The 21,059-nt window shown below is 46.3% G+C and overlaps 1 protein-coding gene across 1 annotated transcript in view; it reads left to right on the top strand.

The window, feature by feature from the left end:
- cachd1 (cache domain containing 1) overlaps positions 1–21,059 on the top strand; it is a gene marked incomplete at its 3' end in the record, with an annotated part of 83,542 nt that overhangs the window by 42,268 nt on the left and 20,215 nt on the right. Inside the window, exons 4-10 of the mRNA XM_084163493.1 lie at positions 4,047–4,153; positions 8,894–9,020; positions 12,215–12,359; positions 12,609–12,825; positions 13,111–13,260; positions 16,216–16,449; positions 16,863–17,012. Coding sequence (XP_084019619.1) covers positions 4,047–4,153; positions 8,894–9,020; positions 12,215–12,359; positions 12,609–12,825; positions 13,111–13,260; positions 16,216–16,449; positions 16,863–17,012 — 1,130 coding nt within the window. The remainder of the gene's footprint in view (positions 1–4,046; positions 4,154–8,893; positions 9,021–12,214; positions 12,360–12,608; positions 12,826–13,110; positions 13,261–16,215; positions 16,450–16,862; positions 17,013–21,059) is intronic.

Below are 21,059 nucleotides of genomic sequence, written 5' to 3'. Positions count from 1 at the left end.
CCAGTGACCACAGGGCCACCACACATACCACGCTGGAATGCTTTCATCAATGTTTGGTCTGATGGCCAGGTTCCAGGTCTAGTCAACATATCAATGCCTGAAAATAGCACATGTTTCTGTTTTAGTGACTAATCTTCAGGTAGATGGGTACCAGCTAGATCCGTTTCTTTTTAAAACGTATTTTCAGTTGCAGATGACGATATCAATTGGCTGATAATTCATCATAAAGCCATTCATTTAGATGTAGGATGTGTGGCATTGCAGACACTGCTCATTTGCCCGCCTCCAGTGTAAGCTAGCAGAATGTAGTATAGGTAAGCTGCCATAACTGTCACCTCTACGGCAGCTCTGCTCCCAGTGCCAGACAGAACACATACACAGACAGACAGACAGACGGCTCTAGCTACAGTATTAAATTGAACATAATATGTATGTTTCTCTGTGACTACATCTACCTCAGGAAGACAAATGCCAGCCAGGCAGGCAGGTGGAGATAAGAGAAGGTGTTTAGCTGGATAGCTGTGTGTGTGTTTTAAAGAATGACAGGGGTTTTATACAGGGTTTTATTGTTATAACGGGTATTCCAGGCTGTCATTTACTAGATGGAGGCTGGAGGAAAACCTGTATTGTATTCCACCCAATCACTTCTGATGTTTTTGTCTGGCTACAGTCTCCAGTGTGGTGGTATAGTAGTGTTGCTCGGGGGATAATATGATAAGGACACACAGTGCATTCGGAAAGTATTCAGAACCCTTTACTTTTTCCACATTTTGTTACATTACAGCCTTATTCTAAAATGGATTAAATAATTTTCCCCCCTCAGCAATCTACACAAAATACCCAATAATGACAAAGCAAAAACAGGTGTTTACAATTTTTTCCCCATTTATAAAATAAAAAATACATACCTTATTTACATAAGTATTCAGACCCTTTGCTATGAGACTCGAAATTGAGCTCAGGTGCATCCTGTTTCCATTGATCATCCTTGAGATGTTTCTACAACTTGATTGGAGTCCACCTGTGGTAAAATCAATTGATTGGACATGATTTGGAATGCCACACACCTGTCACAAACCATGAGGTTGAAGGAATTGTCCGTAAAGCTCCAAGACAGGATTGTGTTGAGGCACAGATCTGGGAAGGGTACCAAAAAACTACTGCAGCATTGAAGGTCCCCAAGAACACAGTGGCCTCCATCATACTTAAGTGGAAGAAGTTTGGAACCACCAAGACTCTTCCTAGAGCTGGCCGTCCGGCCAAACTGAGCAATCGGGGGAGAAGGGCCTTGGTCAGGGAGTTGACCAAGAACATGATGGTCACTCTCACAGAGCTCCAGAGTTCTTCTGTGGAGATGGGAGAACCTTCCAGAAGGACAACCATCTCTGCAGCACTCCACCAATCAGGCCTTTGTGGTAGAGTGGCTAGATGGAAGCCACTCCTCAGTAAATGGCACATGACAGCCCTCTTGGAGTTTGCCAAAAGGCACCTAAAGGACTCTCAGACCATGAGAAACAAGATTTTCTGGTCTGATGAAACCAAGAAAGCGTCACATCTGAAGGAAACCTGGCACAATCCCTACGGTGAAGCATGGTGGTGGCAGCATCATGCTGTGGGGATGTTTTTCAGCGGCAGGGACTGGGAGACTAGTCAGGATCGAAGGAAAGATGAATGGAGCAAAGTACAGAGAGATCCTTGATAAAAACCTGCTCCAGAGCGCTCAGGACCTCAGACTGGGGTGAAGGTTCACCTTCCAACAGGACAACAACCCTAAGCACACAGCCAAGACAACGCAGGAGTGGCTTCGGGACAATTCTCTGAATGTCCTTGAGTGGCCCAGCCACAGCCTGGACTTGAACCCGATCTAACATCTCTGGAGAGACCTGAAAATAGCTGTGCAGTGACCTGACAAAGCTTGAGAGGATCTGCAGAGAAGAATGGGAGAAACTCCCCAAATACAGGTGTGCCAAGCTTGTAGCGTAATACCCAAGAAGACTCAAGGCTGTAATCGCTGCTGAAGGTGCTTCAACAAAGTACTGAGTAAAGGGTCTGAATACTTATGTAAATGTTATATTTCCGTTTGTAAATTTTTTATACATTTGCAAACATTTCTAAAAACCTGTTTTTGCTTTGTCATTATGGGGTATTATGTGTAGATTGAGGAAAAATAACTATTTAATATATTTTAGAATAAGGCAGTAACGTAACAAAACGTGGAAGAAGTCAAGGGGTCTGAATACATTCCGAATACACTGTACTACTGTGTATTGTTATGACATAGGGAACGGGATAGGGAATGGCTGCAAAAAGGGTACACATTCAATTTTTGAAATTAATTTGTATTTGTTTACTTTCCCACTGGTGACTGTTGAGCCCCTCTCCTCCGGCTGTGGTGTGTGTTGATGCTGGACTGGTCTCATTTACATTTACATTTTTACATTTAAGTCATTTAGCAGACGCTCTTATCCAGAGCGACTTACAGTTAGTGAATACATGTTTTTTTGTACTGGCCCCCCGTGGGAATTAAACCCACAACCCTGGCGTTGCAAACGCCATTGCTCTATCAACTGAGCTACATCCCTGCCGGCCATTCCCTCCCCTACCCTGGACGACGCTGGGCCAATTGTGCGCCGCCCATGAGTCTCCCGGTCGCGGCCGGCTGCGACAGAGCCTGGATTCGAACCAGGATCTCTAGTGGCACAGTTAGCACTGCGATGCAGTGCCTTAGACCACTGCGCCACTCAGGAGGCCCATGAGAGACAGCCGGAGCTGGGTTCTGGTCTGAGCTGGGATCAGCTGTTTTTTTCCGTTTGCTCAGTGAGTGAGCTAAAGAAGCCTCTGTTTGATCATGAGGTAGAGCTAGAGAGGGATGGATGAGAGGAGAGAAGGAGAGAGGGATGAGGAAAGAGAGGGGCTTAACTGACCTAAAAGGCTTGAAAATGGGCTGATGGTAGCTCTCTCTTTCTTGCCCTCTCGCTTTCTCACTCTCTCTTTCTCTCTCTCAGTCACGCCACATGCTTCTGTCCATATCAGGAGATCTCAGGAGGCCTTTTCCATAAGCTAGCTAAAGCTTCAAGTAATGGAAGAGCAGTATGTGGTTCTGGTATAAGGAAATGCTCCCTCTTAAAGCAGCTTCAGAGGTTGGTTCATATATATTGATTTATTTTCTACCCCTTTTAATACCTGGGATGTTTTTTAATACCCCCCCCCCTCTCTCTCCTCTCCCCCTTCCATCTCTCTCTCTCCTTCTCTCATTCTTTCTCTCTCCTCCATTTCTCTCCCTCGCTCCTGCACCACCCTCATTCTCCTAGTTTTTGATGTCGAATTCAAAGCGCTTGCAAATGTAATTTTTATCTGGAACATTCTCTTAGCCCCCACATGTAAAGTGTGTTGGAGGGGAATAATAATGTCTGTAGCCTGATGGGAATTAAATGTCTGAAGTTCAAAGCAGCTGGTACATCAGAGCAGCTGTCAATCAAACACACTCTCTCAAGCTCCGGATGGGGGGGGTGATAGAGACGATGACAGAAGTTTGTGTGTGTGTGAGCGAGCGAGCGCGACAGGGAATAACCGGTTACTTGTGGTTTGTTGTGTTGGGTATGTGAGCCAGCAGAGGGGAGGGGGTTTATTGGAGGTGGAGCTGAGGGGGGAGTGTTGGATCAAAGCGACCTGGCCATGGTGCAGCGTGGAGCAGCCTGCTCCCCTGAGATGCCCCCCTCCTCTCCTCTCCCCATCCCTCTATCAGCTCTTCATTAGAGTAGCTGAGGCAGCCTGAAAACAATGCTGGGATGGATAAGAATACCTGCTATGACAGCATGGAGTGACCAGGGGGCTGCCAACCCCATGTGATAGGGAATCTACTGGGCTTATGGCTTTCTTTTCTTTCTTTTCTTTCTTTTTTTTCTTTCTTTCTTTCGTTCTTTCGTTCTTTCGTTCTTTCTTTCTTTCGTTCTTTCTTTCTTTCTTTCTTTCACTTCTATGGTTGATAAGTTAAATATACGTCCAATTAGTTCTGTTGTAAACATGTTGTCTTTATCCTTATTCAGGTTTGATGGTAACTTCAACACCAACGTGTCCAAGACCATCTGTTGTGACAGGCTGTCCCCCACGGTCAACAGTCGAGCCTTCAACCCTGGACGGGACCTCAACTCAGGTGGGTCACCTTCTACCAGCCCTTACCCCTACCAGCCCTTACCCCCTCACTACCCCCTTAACCCTACCACACCTTACTCCTCTCACTAACCCCTTACCCCTACCACCCATTATGGCAACCCATATTTCTAAGAAATTAATATTCCTCACCATATGGTTAAATCTTAAAAGGAAAAAGTATTTGAACCCAGATGGAAATAACAAACTGTGCCTGTTCCACGCGTTATTAGACCACTTTGTATTCTGTTTTCTCTCCTACTCTCTCTCCCTTCCTTTTTCCTACTCTCTCTCTTTTTCTCTTTGATTCAAGAATAGTGCTTTTTTTCTTTGCTGAAAATTCTGAGATCAAATGAAGTATTTTGGTCCGCTTCTCCATTCAGGAACTGGATCTTTTTCTCATTCTACATTAGGAGGCTTTGTCGGGCTTTGCCATATGCCCCTTCTGCACTGCTGTTAGCCAATCAGATAGGCTGTCACCTAATCATAATCAGACGTGATGACGTCATACATTTAACCTCTGCATCAGAACACTCCCAGTCAAAGTCCAGACAATCAACAATGAACACTATAAATGCTGTCTAATGATCCGTTTATTAGTTATCATGGCAGAATATCGCTAACCCGTGCGCTGACTGTACTGAAGCAGCTGCAGTATTAGCCCAACATTTTCCACTCCTAATCACACTCTTGCTAATGGTCATTTTAATCGCGATGTGGAAATGCTGGCAAAGTCAACCGCTCTCTCACACACACTACCCCTCCTCTGTAAGGTCTGTAGAAACCCCACAGCTTGTTCCCCTACCGCTGACTCTTCGTCTCTCACACCCTCTCCGGCCAAATTCCAGGCCGCTCCGCCTCCGAGCAGATTAGGGCGATTCATCTTCATCTCAGAGCTTATTTTTCCAAAGCCAGTCATCAGGAGTTCATGTTACCACCGAGCCTCCATTCCTCAGCCTGTCTTGACCTCCAGCCTCTGCTAGCATTCATCGTCCCCATTTGTCTTGACCCAGTCTAAACAACCAAAGAGAGAGAAGGAATAGGCAGATTATCCAGAGGAGGAGAGAGGGAGAAATGACTGGGGGAGCAAGAGAAGTGAGTGAAGAAACAAAGTTTGATCTGTCCTTTCCTTCTGGTTCTTGTTTTCCTCATCTCATTCCTATTATCTTCTCCCTCCTCCTGTTTTCTGGTCTTCTTTCCCTGTACTTTTTTGCGCTCTTTATTTTTGCTTTAATAAAAATAGCATTTAGCAGATGCTTTTATCCAAAGAGACTTACAGTCATGCGTGCATACATTTTATGTATGGGTGTCCCCGGGATTCGAACCCACAATCTTGTCATTGCAAACACCGTGCTCTACCATCTGAGCCAGACAAGACCACTCTACTGTCTCTTGTCAGTCATTGACTCAAAGTCATTCCTCTTTCCACTTTCTCCTCTGACACAACAGCTGTTTTCTCAATCTGTATTAGTTTCCACAGTACTCCAGCCACTGGTTTGATGTGAGTGTAGTTAGTTTTCCAATCCCTGCCCAGTGGACACATGAACCCTTCTGCACATAGCCAAAGTGTTACTGAGCTGGGAATGGAGGGGGGTGATTGAGTAGTGAGTATGGATGGAGGGGGTTAGGGTTAAGGCATCAGTGTGCTTCAGTTCGGCTGGCGCCTAATGAGTGTGCTCGCATACTCCCTTGCTTGAAAAATGAGAAAAAAGTGGCAATAGTACTGATTTCCCATTTTGAGAAGCCGTAGCCAGTGTACACTTCCTGAAAATAGACAGAATTAATCTAAGATGACTCAAGAAATCTGTCATTAATTTAGACGTTTTTGCAGAGGAGATCTTAGTCGCACGATTTTACATCTTAACTAAGATGTTTGGTGCAGTATTTCTCAATGAAAACATGTGCATGAAAATGAGTCGTCTCTCGTTGAATGACAACAAAGACTTTACTGAAGAATCCTTACTGTTGACCAATCACCGACGAAGGGGTGTAAACTTCGGCTACCTACTTGTACCCCCTGTATATAGCAGCAGTAAAGTAAAATAACAGTAGTGAGGCTATATACAGGGGGTACCGGTACAGAGTCAATGTGAAATAACAGTAGTGAGGCTATATACAGGGGGTACCGGTACAGAGTCAATGTGAAATAACAGTAGTGAGGCTATATACAGGGGGTACCGGTACAGAGTCAATGTGAAATAACAGTAGTGAGGCTATATACAGGGGGTACCGGTACAGGGTCAATGTGAAATAACAGTAGTGAGGCTATATACAGGGGGTACCGGTACAGGGTCAATGTGCGGGGGCACCGGCTAGTCGAGGTAATTGAGGTAATATGTACATGTGGGTAGAGTTAAAGTGACTATGCATAAATAATAAACAGAGTAGCAGCAGCGTAAAGAGGGGGTTGGGGTGGGGTGTCCAATTTGTAAGTCGCTCTGGATAAGAGCGTCTGCTAAATGATTTAAATGTAAATGTGGGCGTGCAATGCAAATAGTCCAGGTATCCATAAGTAAAAATGTATGCACACATGACTGTAAGTCGCTTTGGATAAAAGCGTCTGCTAAATGGCATATTAATCCATGATTAGCTGTTCAGGAGTCTTATGGCTTGGGGGTAGAAGCTGTTAAGAAGCCTTTTGGACATAGACTTGGCGCTCCGGTACCGCTGGTTGTTGTAGTGTTGGTCTATATAAGGTACTGTGTTCATGTTGTCGTGGGCTGCTAGTTTGTAGTTTTATGTTGGGTAGTGTGTTAGGAAATACTGAGGAAATTGGATTAGCATGTGTGCAGTGGGGCAATGAACTTTAGTGTGTCGCTAGCTACGACATGCCTCTCTTTTATAAGGTAGCTAGGCTAAATACGTCTTCCAGCAACTTTTGAACTGTTACTGTTGAGAAGAGATATCCTAAGTATAAATACAGTGGAGTACACCCACTAAAGGGTAAACAAATACATTTTGAGCAAAATAGTGTTTTTTTTTACTAAACTGCAAACTTCAAGGAGTAGGGCATTCAAGGAGTTGGTCTGATTGGAATGTGTGATGTAATCGGCCTCCCCCCTTGCTTGAGGAACAATAGAGGAGCAATGGAGAACAAAAGAGGAAAGCCCCCCCCTTGTGCTATGTCATGACCTACCTGGACCACCTATTGAGATGGGCCTTTTTGTTAAGTAAATCACGTCTTAAATGAGGTGAAAAGGAGACTGGAGTGGCACTTTAAACGCTGTCTTCATGTTTGCTGTTATCTATCTTCAGGGCCCTACTTTGTTAGAGAGGAGCAAAACACACACAAACCAAGACGGTGAACACTTTTTGGCACGGGTTGAGGAATCTGGCTCTATTTGTGTGTCCCACCCCCTCTCTTCTGTCTCTTTCATGTGAATGGCTGTTTTGTGTTCCTCTGTTGCTGTGCTCCGCCAGACAGGAAGCTGCAGAGTTTGTGATCTGATCTATCTGAAGATTCTCTTGACTTCTCTGACCCAATAAAACAATTTGTTTAGGCAGCTAATTTGACCCTGTTCCCTGGCAGATGCTGCAGCTAGATCAGCCTGCAGTGCAGTAATATAACCAACCAGTAAACAAGAAACATTCCTTAATATGTCAGTCTTTATCTCTTGAAAGTCACATTTTGTTAATAGAGAAAGTTTGGTTTAAGTTGAGACGCTACAGCATACAATGACATTCTAGATGATTCTGTGCTTCTAACTTTGTGGCAACTGTTTGGGGAAGGCCCTTTCTTGTTTCAGCATGACAATGCCCCCATGCACAAAGCGAGGTGCATAGAGAAATTGATTGTCGAGATCGGTGTGGAAGAACTTGACTGGCCTGCACAGAGCCCTGACCTCAACCCCAACTAACACCTTTGGGATGAATTGGAACGCCGACTGCGAGCCAGGCCTAATCGCCCAACATCAGTGCCCGACCTCACTAATGCTCTTACATTTTACATTTTAGTCATTTAACAGACGCTCTTATCCGGAGCGACTTACAGTTAGTGAGTGCATACATTTTCATACTGGCCCCCCGTGGGAAACGAACCCACAACCCTGGCGTTGCAAGCGCCATGCTCTACCAACTGAGCTACAGGGGACTCTTGTGGCTGAATGGAAGCAGGTCCCCTTAGGAATGTTCCAACATCTAGTGGAAAGCCTTCCCAGAAGAGCGGAGGCTGTTATAGCAGCGACGCGGGGACCAACTCCATATTAATGGCCATGATATTGGAATGGGATGTTCGACGAGCAGGTGTCCACATACTTTTGGTCATGTAGTGTACATAGGCCTAATGTTGTCAGCGGCACATTGTGTAACTACTAAGACCACACAGTTGCACTTAAGTGAAACGATTATAACCATGTCAGTAATACAGCAGAATGAACAGTTTAATCTGATATCCAGTCTGACGCATGCACACAGGGAATTTGATTTTATGCCTTACATTATTGTTTTTATTATTAGTATTCTCATGTGTGCTCACTTACTTTTCACACACAGACTAGAGGAGACTAGGTTAACCCTTTAAAGTCTACATCTATCAGTGGGCTTTGACAGGTGTCTGGGAGCCCAGAATGAGTCCCCCTAGTTGGTTAAAGCTCTGTCTCTGTCTCGCGCTCTGTCTCTCTCTCTCGCGCCATCTCTCTCGCACACTCAGTCTCGCACGCTCAGTCTCTCTCGCTCCCTCTCTCTCTCTCTCTCTCGTATTATTCCTACCTACTGTTTGTAATACTGACATCTCTCTCCTCTGTAGTGTTGGCAGATAACCTGAAGTCCAACCCTGGCATCAAGTGGCAATACTTCAGCTCAGAGGAGGGCATCTTCACTGTGTTCCCCGCCCACAAGTTCCACTGCAAGGGCAACTACGAGCACCGCAGCAGGTACAGTACAGCTAAATGACTAAAATGTTACACTTCCAGATCAGCTTCACCTAGATAAACAGTGCAATCAACTAGCCCTAAACGCATCTGCAAGAATGGAGCAATTATTGTTACATAAATCATCACTGACTGCCCATTCCTCAAACATTACGCTTTGTGTAGCCACATCAAGGATAATGTTGTTGAATATCCAAGATGGTCACCTCCTACTAAGCAAAGAGAAAACAGAAAGCCACTTCTTCTATTCCACCTCCTCCCTCTCCGTTGTTTCTGTGTGGCAGTCAGAGAGCATGTAAACAGTATTCCTACTCTCCTCCGGTGTCGTTGGGTTTTCCTCTCCTCTCTGAGACAGACAGACACCCTGACCACGCATGCCCCTGTCAGGAATGTGTTCTGGGACCAGTAAAGACCACTGGAATCTCTCACCCACTGCTGTGGTTTCTGTTGCCTAGCCTGGTGAAAGATATCTCTATCTCTCGCTCTCTGTCTCTCTCGTTTGTCTCTCTGTCTTTCTTTCTTTCTTTCTCCCCCCCCCCCCCCCCCCCCCAAATACTCAAAGGCCTGTTTCTCTCAACCAGCCAGCTGGCATTCAGATATGAGAAAGATTGTCCCCCTGGCTCGCTGTGTGGACTTAACGAACACAAACACCCCCTTTCCCTGTCTGTGTTTCCTAGTGGCATGTTACCCACAGACACCAACCTGGAATAGGAACCCATGTTCTCCAGATGCTTTTGGTCACTTCGCACAGATAGCAGTAGTAGACTCATTTAGTAGTAGACACTAGAGGGGTTTGGGAATAGGAGCTTGACAAAGGGAATGGTGGTGACGGTTGGAAAAGCGGTTGTGGTGGTGCCTCCCAAAAGCAACAGTATTCCTGGGAAGGGGATCTTGTGAAAACCGTGTGTGGAGGTCTCAGGGCAGCCAGAGGTAGAGTGGACAGCCCTGGGAACTCATGCCACCATGAAGCAGGGGAGATATAGGAAAGGGATGGGATTACCAGCCTGGAGCAGAGTCTGTCTGGTGTCAATAAAACACCATTCTAGTTTATGTATGTTATTGATTGGGAATGTATTGTTGAGACTGTGAGTGTATGTTAGATGTGTGTATATGTGTGCTTTGTGTGTAAAAGGGCTGACCCCATTTAGTCGACTGGTCGATAGGCTATTGGTCGACCGAGATTTCTTTAGTCAAGCAGTAGTGAAAAAAAACGTCAAATATCATAGTGTACAAGACACCTGTGTGATTCGCGCCTGTCTCAGTGGACTGATCCATTGTGGAGGCCGTGGGGATGGCACAGTCCATCAGTCTAAGACATGCTACTGAAATTATATGTGGTTATATTACATAAGAACAATGGTGCAACACTAATAAAAATAATATTTTATAACAAATGCGCTTTCTCCCGCGTTGGAAAGGGGTCGCTGACCGCGGTTCAGAAACACATTAGTGTGCTGTTGAATTGGCGACTTTTCCTAGACCATGTTGCTATGTGCATAATAACAAAGTTAACCAGCATATTGATGTTGAGAACAATGTGACGGAGGCAGCAGCAGAATGAGGAGATGAGAAAACAGCCCTCGCCTTATTGTCTGAGAAAAGTGAGGAGAGAGGAAACCCAAACTTAATTAGGTCTATAATCAATAGCCTATATGTTAAATGTGCTTGGCTTTATAAATCAATATATCTACAGAAATAAGACAGATCGTGCTTCTGTTGCCTGTTTGAGTGTTTGTTTAATAGCCTACTGATTCCGTGAGCACCAAGCCTCACACCACGACATGTCAAGTAAACAATTTCACAAATTCTGATGTTTTTAATCTTAGCTTTGCTGTAATAAAGGCTTTTTTCCGTTAGAACAGCCCCTCTGGTATTATTTTTAATTGATTTAGTGTTTACACTGTTCCAAATTGTCCGAAAAATATATAATAATAATTAGTAATAATAATAATATATATAATATAATAATAATATATAATAATAAAAATAATAATGCTCAATTTTCTTGATCTCCTTATTGTTATTATTATTACTATTATTATTATGATCATAACTAATGTCATTATCATTAGAGGCTTAGTATAGCAGCCGTGTATAACCACCATTATAAACTGGGTGGTTTGAGCCCTGAATTCTGATTGGCTGAAAGCCATTGGTATATCAGACCGTATACCACGGGTATGACAAAACATTTAGTTTTACTGTTCCATTACGTTGGTAACCAGTTTATAATAGCAAAAAATATTGAGCCAATTTAATGCAACCCTTGCTGTTAATAGATCGCAAAGCAGCATACAACTGACCTAAACGTTTGGAAATAATAAGTACATTTTCTCATCCATAGCCTTAAAATGCTCACATCTGAAGGCTGAGGGCATTTAGGACGTACTGCGGATCGCTAAAATATCCTAATGATTACACACTTCCTCAATTCAAATATTATGGCGACACTATACCAAAGATGTTGAAATACTGTATCTTCACGCCTAGAATAAAAACCTCCAGGCTTCCGTCATAACTGCCAATTATATATATTTTTTAAAGAATTACAGGGGGAAGTTTGGAAAAAACGAATCCCATCCGAATCGTCCTCTGGAATAACAGACATTCTGGAGTAATAATTACAATGTTCTCTAGTAATAAGTAGAATAAGTATTTGGTCACGTACATGCGATGTCAAGTAAAGAGAGCAAGGGTTGAGGGAATAGGGAATGTTTTTCCTAAACAAATGAGAGATTTCGGTAACAGAACTTTTCAGTCAGAAATGGCTGTAATTATGTTGCAGCTTCAGCAACAGGGACAGCACGATAAACATGTTGATGTTCTGTGGTGGTCGCTGCAGCAGGGAGGAGAGAGAGAACCGGTGCTAGTCACACAGACACACGCTGTCTTTTTGACTTCTTGTTTTCGCAGCGCAGGAAGTCTGAGCCCGGCCCGGCACAATCAAATCAATTGCTGGTCGGACTCCCTCTAATCATTTGTGTGTCTTAATTATTTAATCAAACTGTGTGCTTAAAGCATCAGTCCAGCTCAGTGAATATAGTTGATTTGATTAAAACACATAGGATGTGTCAATATATGGAAAAATACAAGTTTATACATTTGGTCGAAAGAATAGAAGACTCTTGGTCGACGATTATCTTTTTTAGTCGGGGACAGCCCTAGTGTACTCATCACGTGTGTGTGTGTCCTCGCAGGCCAGTATATGTGGCGGCGGTGCGGCCCCAGTCTAAACACATTGTGGTGGTCATCGACCATGGAGTTACCATTACAGAAACACAGCTCCAGATCGCCAGAGATGCTGCCCTCGTCGTCCTCAACTCCATAGACGAACATGACAAGGTGAGGAGCTCTGCTCTGCTCTGATAACCCATCCCTAACTCCCCTCTTTATAGCCTAATTTCCCAAGCCCCCTCTGATACCCTATGACCCCCGACACACTATCAACGTTCTAGATACAACCACCCTTTCACTCCCTCTGAAGCTAAAGCAGACTGTGCATATGCCCCGTGATTACAATCCCAAAAGTAGTTGTTTATGTTGTGTTTGTATGTAGTGCTAACCTGTGTCTGTGCATGTCCTCTTCCCCAGATCTCGATCCTGTCCTCAGCGGAGGCTGTGCGGTCCTGTTCTCTGGACCAGTGCTATAAGAACTATCTGTCTCCTGCCACCAGCGAGACCAAGAGGAAGATGAGCGCCTTCATCAGCAACCTCAAGGCCTCCGACAGCCCTACCCAGCATGCACTGGGCTTCCAGAAGGCCTTCCAGCTCCTCAGGAACACCAGCAACATCACCCGGAAACTCACCAGTAAGAACAGGGCCCCATGGGAAATGCAGTCTTTACAGGCCACTGATGCTACAGGCTTGTTCAATCTATAGGGAATGCTAATCTGTCATTTTTCAACGGATATGTGACAATGAATGTATTTGGAGAAAAACATTTCACACATAAATCTACTTGTAAATCAATGCAGTTAATTTGGTTGAAATGGCTCAATGAATGTGAATCAAGAGATGGAGGATTTGTGAGATGGAGGATTTATGACCAAGGATTTGTTTCTGATCTCTCTCTGTGCTTGTATGTTCCTGTCAGACACAGACATGGTGATCATCTACCTGTCGTCTGGCATCACGTCTCGAGACGCGTCGGAGCATGAGAAGAGAGACACCCTCCGTGTGGTCAGAGAGGAGAACCGCCACCTCAACAACTCAGTCATGATCCTCACCTACGCCCTCATGAATGGTAGGAACCCTCCACCACACACAGTTTGTCTATGATTGTAATCACCCTCCACCACACACAGTTTGTCTATGATTGTAATCACCCTCCACCACACACAGTTTGTCTATGATTGTAATCACTCTCCACCACACACAGTTTGTCTATGATTGTAATCACCCTCCACCACACACAGTTTGTCTATGATTGTAATCACCCTCCACCACACACAGTTTGTCTATGATTGTAATCACCCTCCACCACACACAGTTTGTCTATGATTGTAATCACCCTCCACCACACACAGTTTGTCTATGATTGTAATCACTCTCCACCACACACAGTTTGTCTATGATTGTAATTACCCTCCACCACACACAGTTTGTCTATGATTGTAATCACCCTCCACCACACACAGTTTGTCTATGATTGTAATCACCCTCCACCACACACAGTTTGTCTATGATTGTAATCACCCTCCACCACACACAGTTTGTCTATGATTGTAATCACCCTCCACCACACACAGTTTGTCTATGATTGTAATCACTCTCCACCACACACAGTTTGTCTATGATTGTAATCACCCTCCACCACACACAGTTTTTCTATGATTGTAATCACCCTCCACCACACACAGTTTGTCTATGATTGTAATCACCCTCCACCACACACAGTTTGTCTATGATTGTAATCACCCTCCACCACACACAGTTTGTCTATGATTGTAATCACCCTCCACCACACACAGTTTGTCTATGATTGTAATCACCCTCCACCACACACAGTTTGTCTATGATTGTAATCACCCTCCAGGAAGGGGGTGGGTGAATGGGGGTGGTGCAGACTGGAGAGGTGCTCAGAAACCTCAAAGGCTTTTTGTTTTTTCCTGTGTGTCTGTGATGCATCCACCTCCCCCTCTCAATTGGCCCTCTCTTCACCTGTCTCCCCTCCCTCCTCCCCTTCTCCTTATCCTTCACTCCATGTCCTACACAGAGACCCCTTCACAGTGCATGCATTAGCCTGGTATTGGCATAGATCATGTTCATTAGGAAATTAAAATGAGGGACCACTGAGAGCGCCTGAGTCTAAAGACTTCAAAGTGGGGGTGGGGGTGGGATTGGGGGGTGTGATGGAGACAGCCGGGGGCCGCTTGTTTAAAAGAGTCCATGTTGAAAAGGATTCAGAAATATATGATCATTTTGAGTTGATTAGCATGACACCCAGAAAGCTTTTGTTGTGTAGCACATTGTGAGCATTTCATAGAGCTCTGTGTGTGTGCCAGATGTAAGCTGATGATTGTTAAAGGTGATCAATGGTATTTTCTCCCACATCAACTCTGTTGGTTGAACTAAGCATGTTTGTGTGTCTGTGTCTGTTTTGTGATGAGATACTACAACTAGAAGGATCAAATGGTTAGGAAGTGAAATCTTCAAGTATGGGCTGTACTGCCAAATCCTTCTAGACTTTCCCCTGGTCTGTGGCTGTCTAATACTACCCAGTCCCTTCTGCCTGATTGTGAACCACAGACCAACTCAATCCATCTAAAATGCTCTTCTCAGACATGAAAAACAGGAGAACGAGTTGAAGATATGCTTTAACTGTAACCAGTAAATCACCCACAGAATCTTTAATGGATTTTACAGAGAATATCATCGGCCAAACGTTCATCTACGGCCATTCCAACTATTACCTCTGATGTCCAGTTTGAATCATCCACAGAATCTTTCGTGGATTTTACAGAGAATATCATCGGCCAAACGTTCATCTACGGCCATTCCAACTATGACCTCTGATGTCCAGTTTGACCCTGCAGTCCACACATACCAGGCTGTATTGACATGGCTGCTTTCATCTCCTGTTGACTCACTACTGTCAATAGTGCATCATTCCCATGTATGCAGCATCCTATTATTATCATCAGACAAGGCCCAAAGCATTAAGGCTTGATCCCTCTTTAATCCAATCAGTGATATGACTGCCATGCATTCCATATTAAACCCTGTCGTAATGCCAAATGTGCCCAGTGACAGCTGTCTGGGCAGCCATGTTGGAGAGGTCATTCTAGGGTGTCCTCTGTTAAAAAGTCAATGAATATTGTAGAGGAAGTTTTCTTACATTGATATCAATACATTGAAGGACCTCCTATCTTTGTGGCTGCTCTACTCTATGCTGCTCTACGCTGCTTTATGCTGCTCTGCTCTATGCTGCTCTATGCTGCTTTATGCTGCTCTGCTCTATGCTGCTCTATGCTGCTCTGCTCTATGCTGCTCTATGCTGCTCTGCTCTATGCTGCTCTGCGCTGCTCTATGCTGCTCTATGCTGCTCTGCTCTATGCTGCTCTGCTCTATGCTGCTCTGCTCTATGCTGCTCTGCGCTGCTCTGTGCTGCTCTATGCTGCTCTATGCTGCTCTATGCTGCTCTGCTCTATGCTGCTCTATGCTGCTCTGCTCTATGCTGCTCTGCGCTGCTCTGCTCTATGCAGCTCTGCGTTGCTCTATGCTGCTCTATGCTGCTCTGCGGTGCTTGACGCTGCTCTATGCTGCTCTACGTGTCATTACCTAAATTGTCTTGTGTCATGTCAATAAACATCAAACATAGAGATGCGGTCAAATATATTAGCACTCTGCACTTTTCAATGGAGCAGAATGTTCTGGTTTCTCTTTTAGGCACCTGCAACTTACCACAGGTGGGATAAATTACACTTGCTGAGAATCACTTGCTTCCAACCAAATTAATTACAATTTAGATTAATTTAACCAGGCCCTTTTTCTACTTTGAAGTGAAAAATCTCAATGTGTACATTTTTATTTTGTATTTTTGGGGGTCTTCTGCAGTTGTAAATCAAACAAATACGTGTGAACACAAAGTTTTTTAAATTTTCTACTTATTTTAGAAGAAATAGTGAATCATTCAATGGTGGCAATATATTTGAACGCATCTGTAAAACATCTGTCTTGCCCTCTTCTTCCTCAACAGAGGGTGTGACGGGTCTGAAGGAGCTAGCGTTCCTGCGTGACCTAGCGGAGCAGAACTCGTTGAAGTACGGCGTCCCGGACCGCTCGGCGCTGCCCGTGGTGAAAGGGAGCATGATGGTCCTGAACCAGCTCAGTAACCTGGAGACCACCGTGGGACGCTTCTACATCAACCTGCCCAACCGCATGATAGACCAGTCCTGCTTCAGCCTGCCCTACCAGGACCCCATAGGAGACGGTGGGTTTAGACACTGATCTAGGACCAGTTGTTCTGTTCTAGTCATTATGGTAAAGGTTAGAGCTGAGGTACAGTGATCTGATCCTAAATCAGTGAGAACGAATAGATGATAGACCTGTCCTGCTTCAGCCTGCCCTACCAGGACCCCATAGGAGACGGTGGGTTCCTAACAACTGGTCCTGGGTCATGGCCGTTATCATGGCCGTTTTTTAGGTTATAGTTGGGACCTAACAACTGGTCTAGGACCAGTTCTGCTCTTATGTCTGCGTAATGGTTAAGGTTAGAGCTAAGGTACAGTGAGCTGCTAAACCTAAATCAGTGGTAAAGAAAATATTATAAACTTGATGAGATTGATTTGGGCTCTTGGTGATCAATCAGTGTGATGTAAAACTATCTGTGTCTTCTCCCTGCAGGTTTCATCATGACGGTGAGCCGGCCCTGTTACTTTGGCAACCTGTTGCTAGGCGTCGTTGGGGTGGACGTGAACCTAGCCTACATTTTAGAGGACGTCACCTACTACCAGGATTCCCTGGCCTCCTACACCTTCCTCATAGACAACAAAGGTACGTCTTATACTAACCCTACCCCCTACACACTAACCCTAACCCTGGCCTCCTATACACTAACCCTACACCCTACCCCCTACACACTAACCCTGGCCTCCTATACACTAACCCTACACCCTACCCCCTACACACTAACCCTAACCCTGGCCTCCTATACACTAACCCTACACCCTACCCCCTACACACTAACCCTGGCCTCCTACACACTAACCCTACACCCTACCCCCTACACACTAACCCTGGCCTCCTATACACTAACCCTACCCCCTACACACTAACCCTGGCATCCTATACACTAACCCTACCCCCTACACACTAACCCTGGCGTCCTATACATTAACCCTACACCCTACCCCCTGCACACTAACCCTGGCCTCCTATACACTAACCCTACCCCCTACACACTAACCCTGGCCTCCTATACACTAACCCTACACCCTACCCCCTACACACTAACCCTGGCCTCCTATACACTAACCCTACACCCTACCCCCTACACACTAACCCTGGCCTCCTATACACTAACCCTAACCCTGGCCTCCTATACACTAACCCTACACCCTACCCCCTACACACTAACCCTGGCCTCCTATACACTAACCCTACCCCCTACACACTAACCCTAACCCTGGCCTCCTATACACTAACCCTACTCCCTACACACTAACCCTGGCCTCCTATACACTAACCCTACCCCCTACACACTAACCCTGGCCTCCTATACACTAATCCTACACCCTACCCCCTACACACTAACCCTGGCCTCCTATACACTAACCCTACACCCTACCCCCTACACACTAACCCTGGCCTCCTATACACTAACCCTACCCCCTACACACTAACCCTAACCCTGGCCTCCTATACACTAACCCTACACCCTACTCCCTACACACTAACCCTGGCCTCCTATACACTAACCCTACCCCCTACACACTAACCCTAACCCTGGCCTCCTATACACTAACCCTACACCCTACTCCCTACACACTAACCCTGGCCTCCTATACACTAACCCTACACCCTACCCCCTACACACTAACCCTGGCCTCCTATACACTAACCCTACCCCCTACACACTAACCCTGGCCTCCTATACACTAACCCTACCCCCTACACACTAACCCTGGCCTCCTATACACTAACCCTACACCCTACCCCCTACACACTAACCCTGGCCTCCTATACACTAACCCTACCCCCTACACACTAACCCTGGCCTCCTATACACTAACCCTACACCCTACCCCCTACACACTAACCCTGGCCTCCTATACACTAACCCTACCCCCTACACACTAACCCTGGCCTCCTATACACTAACCCTACCCCCTACACACTAACCCTAACCCTGGCCTCCTATACACTAACCCTACACCCTACCCCCTACACACTAACCCTAACCCTGGCCTCCTATACACTAACCCTACACCCTACCCCCTACACACTAACCCTAACCCTGGCCTCCTATACCTTCATCATAGACTACAAAGGTACATCCTACACTTTTTCTGCCTGTTCACAAAAGCATTATTTGGCAATTGGTGTGTAGGCTATTTGGCGCACAGAATTATACATTTATGGATTATTATTTTCTCTTTATTCAACTTGCCTGCCACCCACCCGCCCTTCCCATGGATATAACCGCAGGGACAGTGGGTTATGAGTCAATCCGCGCATCACTAGCAGGGACTGGCCCAGGGACACACCTAGAGGCAGGGACTGGGCCAGAGACACACCTAGAGGCAGGGACTGGGCCAGAGACACACCTAGAGGCAGGGACTGGGCCGGAGACACACCTAGAGGCAGGGACTGGGCCGGAGACACACCTAGAGGCAGGGACTGGCCCAGGGACACACCTAGAGGCAGGGACTGGGCCAGAGACACACCTAGAGGCAGGGACTGGGCCAGAGACACACCTAGAGGCAGGGACTGGGGCCAGAGACACACCCAGAGGCAGGGACTGGGCCAGAGACACACCCAGAGGCAGGGACTGGGCCAGAGACACACCTAGAGGCAGGGACTGGGCCAGAGACACACCTAGAGGCAGGGACTGGGCCAGAGACACACCTAGAGGCAGGGACTGGGCCAGAGACACACCTAGAGGCAGGGACTGGGCCAGAGACACACCTAGAGGCAGGGACTGGGCCAGAGACACACCTAGAGGCAGGGACTTGGCCAGAGACACACCTAGAGGCAGGGACTGGGCCATAGACGCACCTAGAGGCAGGGACTGGGCCAGAGACACACCTAGAGGCAGGGACTGGGCCAGAGACACACCTAGAGGCAGGGACTGGCCCAGGGACACACCTAGAGGCAGGGACTGGCCCAGAGACACACCTAGAGGCAGGGACTGGCCCAGAGACACACCTAGAGGCAGGGACTGGGCCAGAGACACACCTAGAGGCAGGGACTGGGCCAGAGACACACCTAGAGGCAGGGACTGGGCCATAGACGCACCTAGAGGCAGGGACTGGGCCAGAGACACACCTAGAGGCAGGGACTGAGCCAGAGACACACCTAGAGGCAGGGACTGGCCCAGGGACACACCTAGAGGCAGGGACTGGCCCAGAGACACACCTAGAGGCAGGGACTGGGCCAGAGACACACCTAGAGGCAGGGACTGGGCCAGAGACACACCTAGAGGCAGGGACTGGGCCAGAGACACACCTAGAGGCAGGGACTGGGCCAGAGCTAGGGTTTGTCTCAGTGCTTCCCTGCCACTCTCATGTTATGTTTTCCTTTAGTGTCAACACAGGCTAGCTATACAGTGGGGAGAACAAGTATTTGATACACTGCCGATTTTGCATGTTTTCCTACTTACAAAGCATGTAGAGGTCTGTAATTTTTATCATAGGTACACTTCAACTGTGAGAGACGGAATCTAAAACAGAAATCCAGAAAATCACATTGTATGATTTTTAAGTAATTCATTTGCATTTTATTGCATGACATAAGTATTTGATCACCTACCAACCAGTAAGAATTCCGGCTCTCACAGACCTGTTAGTTTTTCTTTAAGAAGCCCTCCTGTTCTCCACTCATTACCTGTATTAACTGCACCTGTTTGAACTCGTTACCTGTATAAAAGACACCTGTCCACACACTCAATCAAACAGACTCCAACCTCTCCACAATGGCCAAGACCAGAGAGCTGTGTAAGGACATCAGGGATAAAATTGTAGACCTGCACAAGGCTGGGATGGGCTACAGGACAATAGGCAAGCAGCTTGGTGAGAAGGCAACAACTGTTGGCGCAATTATTAGAAAATGGAAGAAGTTCAAGATGACGGTCAATCACTCTCGGTCTGGGGCTCCATGCAAGATCTCACCTCGTGGGGCATCAATGATCATGAGGAAGGTGAGGGATCAGCCCAAAACTACACGGCAGGACCTGGTCAATGACCTGAAGAGAGCTGGGACCACAGTCTCAAAGAAAACCATTAGTAACACACTACGCCGTCATGGATTAAAATCCTGCAGCGCACGCAAGGTCCCCCTGCTCAAGCCAGCGCATGTCCAGGCCCGTCTGAAGTTTGCCAATGACCATCTGGATGATCCAGAGGAGGAATGGGAGAAGGTCATGTGGTCTGATGAGACAAAAATAGAGCTTTTTGGTCTAAACTCCACTCGCCGTGTTTGGAGGAAGAAGAAGGATGAGTACAACCCCAAGAACACCATCCCAACCGTGAAGCATGGAGGTGGAAACATCATTCTTTGGGGATGCTTTTCTGCAAGAGGACAGGACGACTGAACCGTATTGAGGGGAGGATGGATGGGGCCATGTATCGCGAGATCTTGGCCAACAACCTCCTTCCCTCAGTAAGAGCATTGAAGATGGGTCGTGGCTGGGTCTTCCAGCATGACAACGACCCGAAACACACAGCCAGGGCAACTAAGGAGTGGCTCCGTAAGAAGCATCTCAAGGTCCTGGAGTGGCCTAGCCAGTCTCCAGACCTGAACCCAATAGAAAATCTTTGGAGGGAGCTGAAAGTCCGTATTGCCCAGCGACAGCCCCGAAACCTGAAGGATCTGGAGAAGGTC

Source organism: Coregonus lavaretus (assembly GCF_964263955.1).
Source record: "Coregonus lavaretus genome assembly, chromosome: 6".
In the NCBI taxonomy this organism is placed as follows: domain Eukaryota; kingdom Metazoa; phylum Chordata; class Actinopteri; order Salmoniformes; family Salmonidae; genus Coregonus; species Coregonus lavaretus.
The sequence above is the reverse complement of the archived record's forward strand: the minus strand, read 5'-3'. Positions and strand labels throughout refer to the sequence as shown.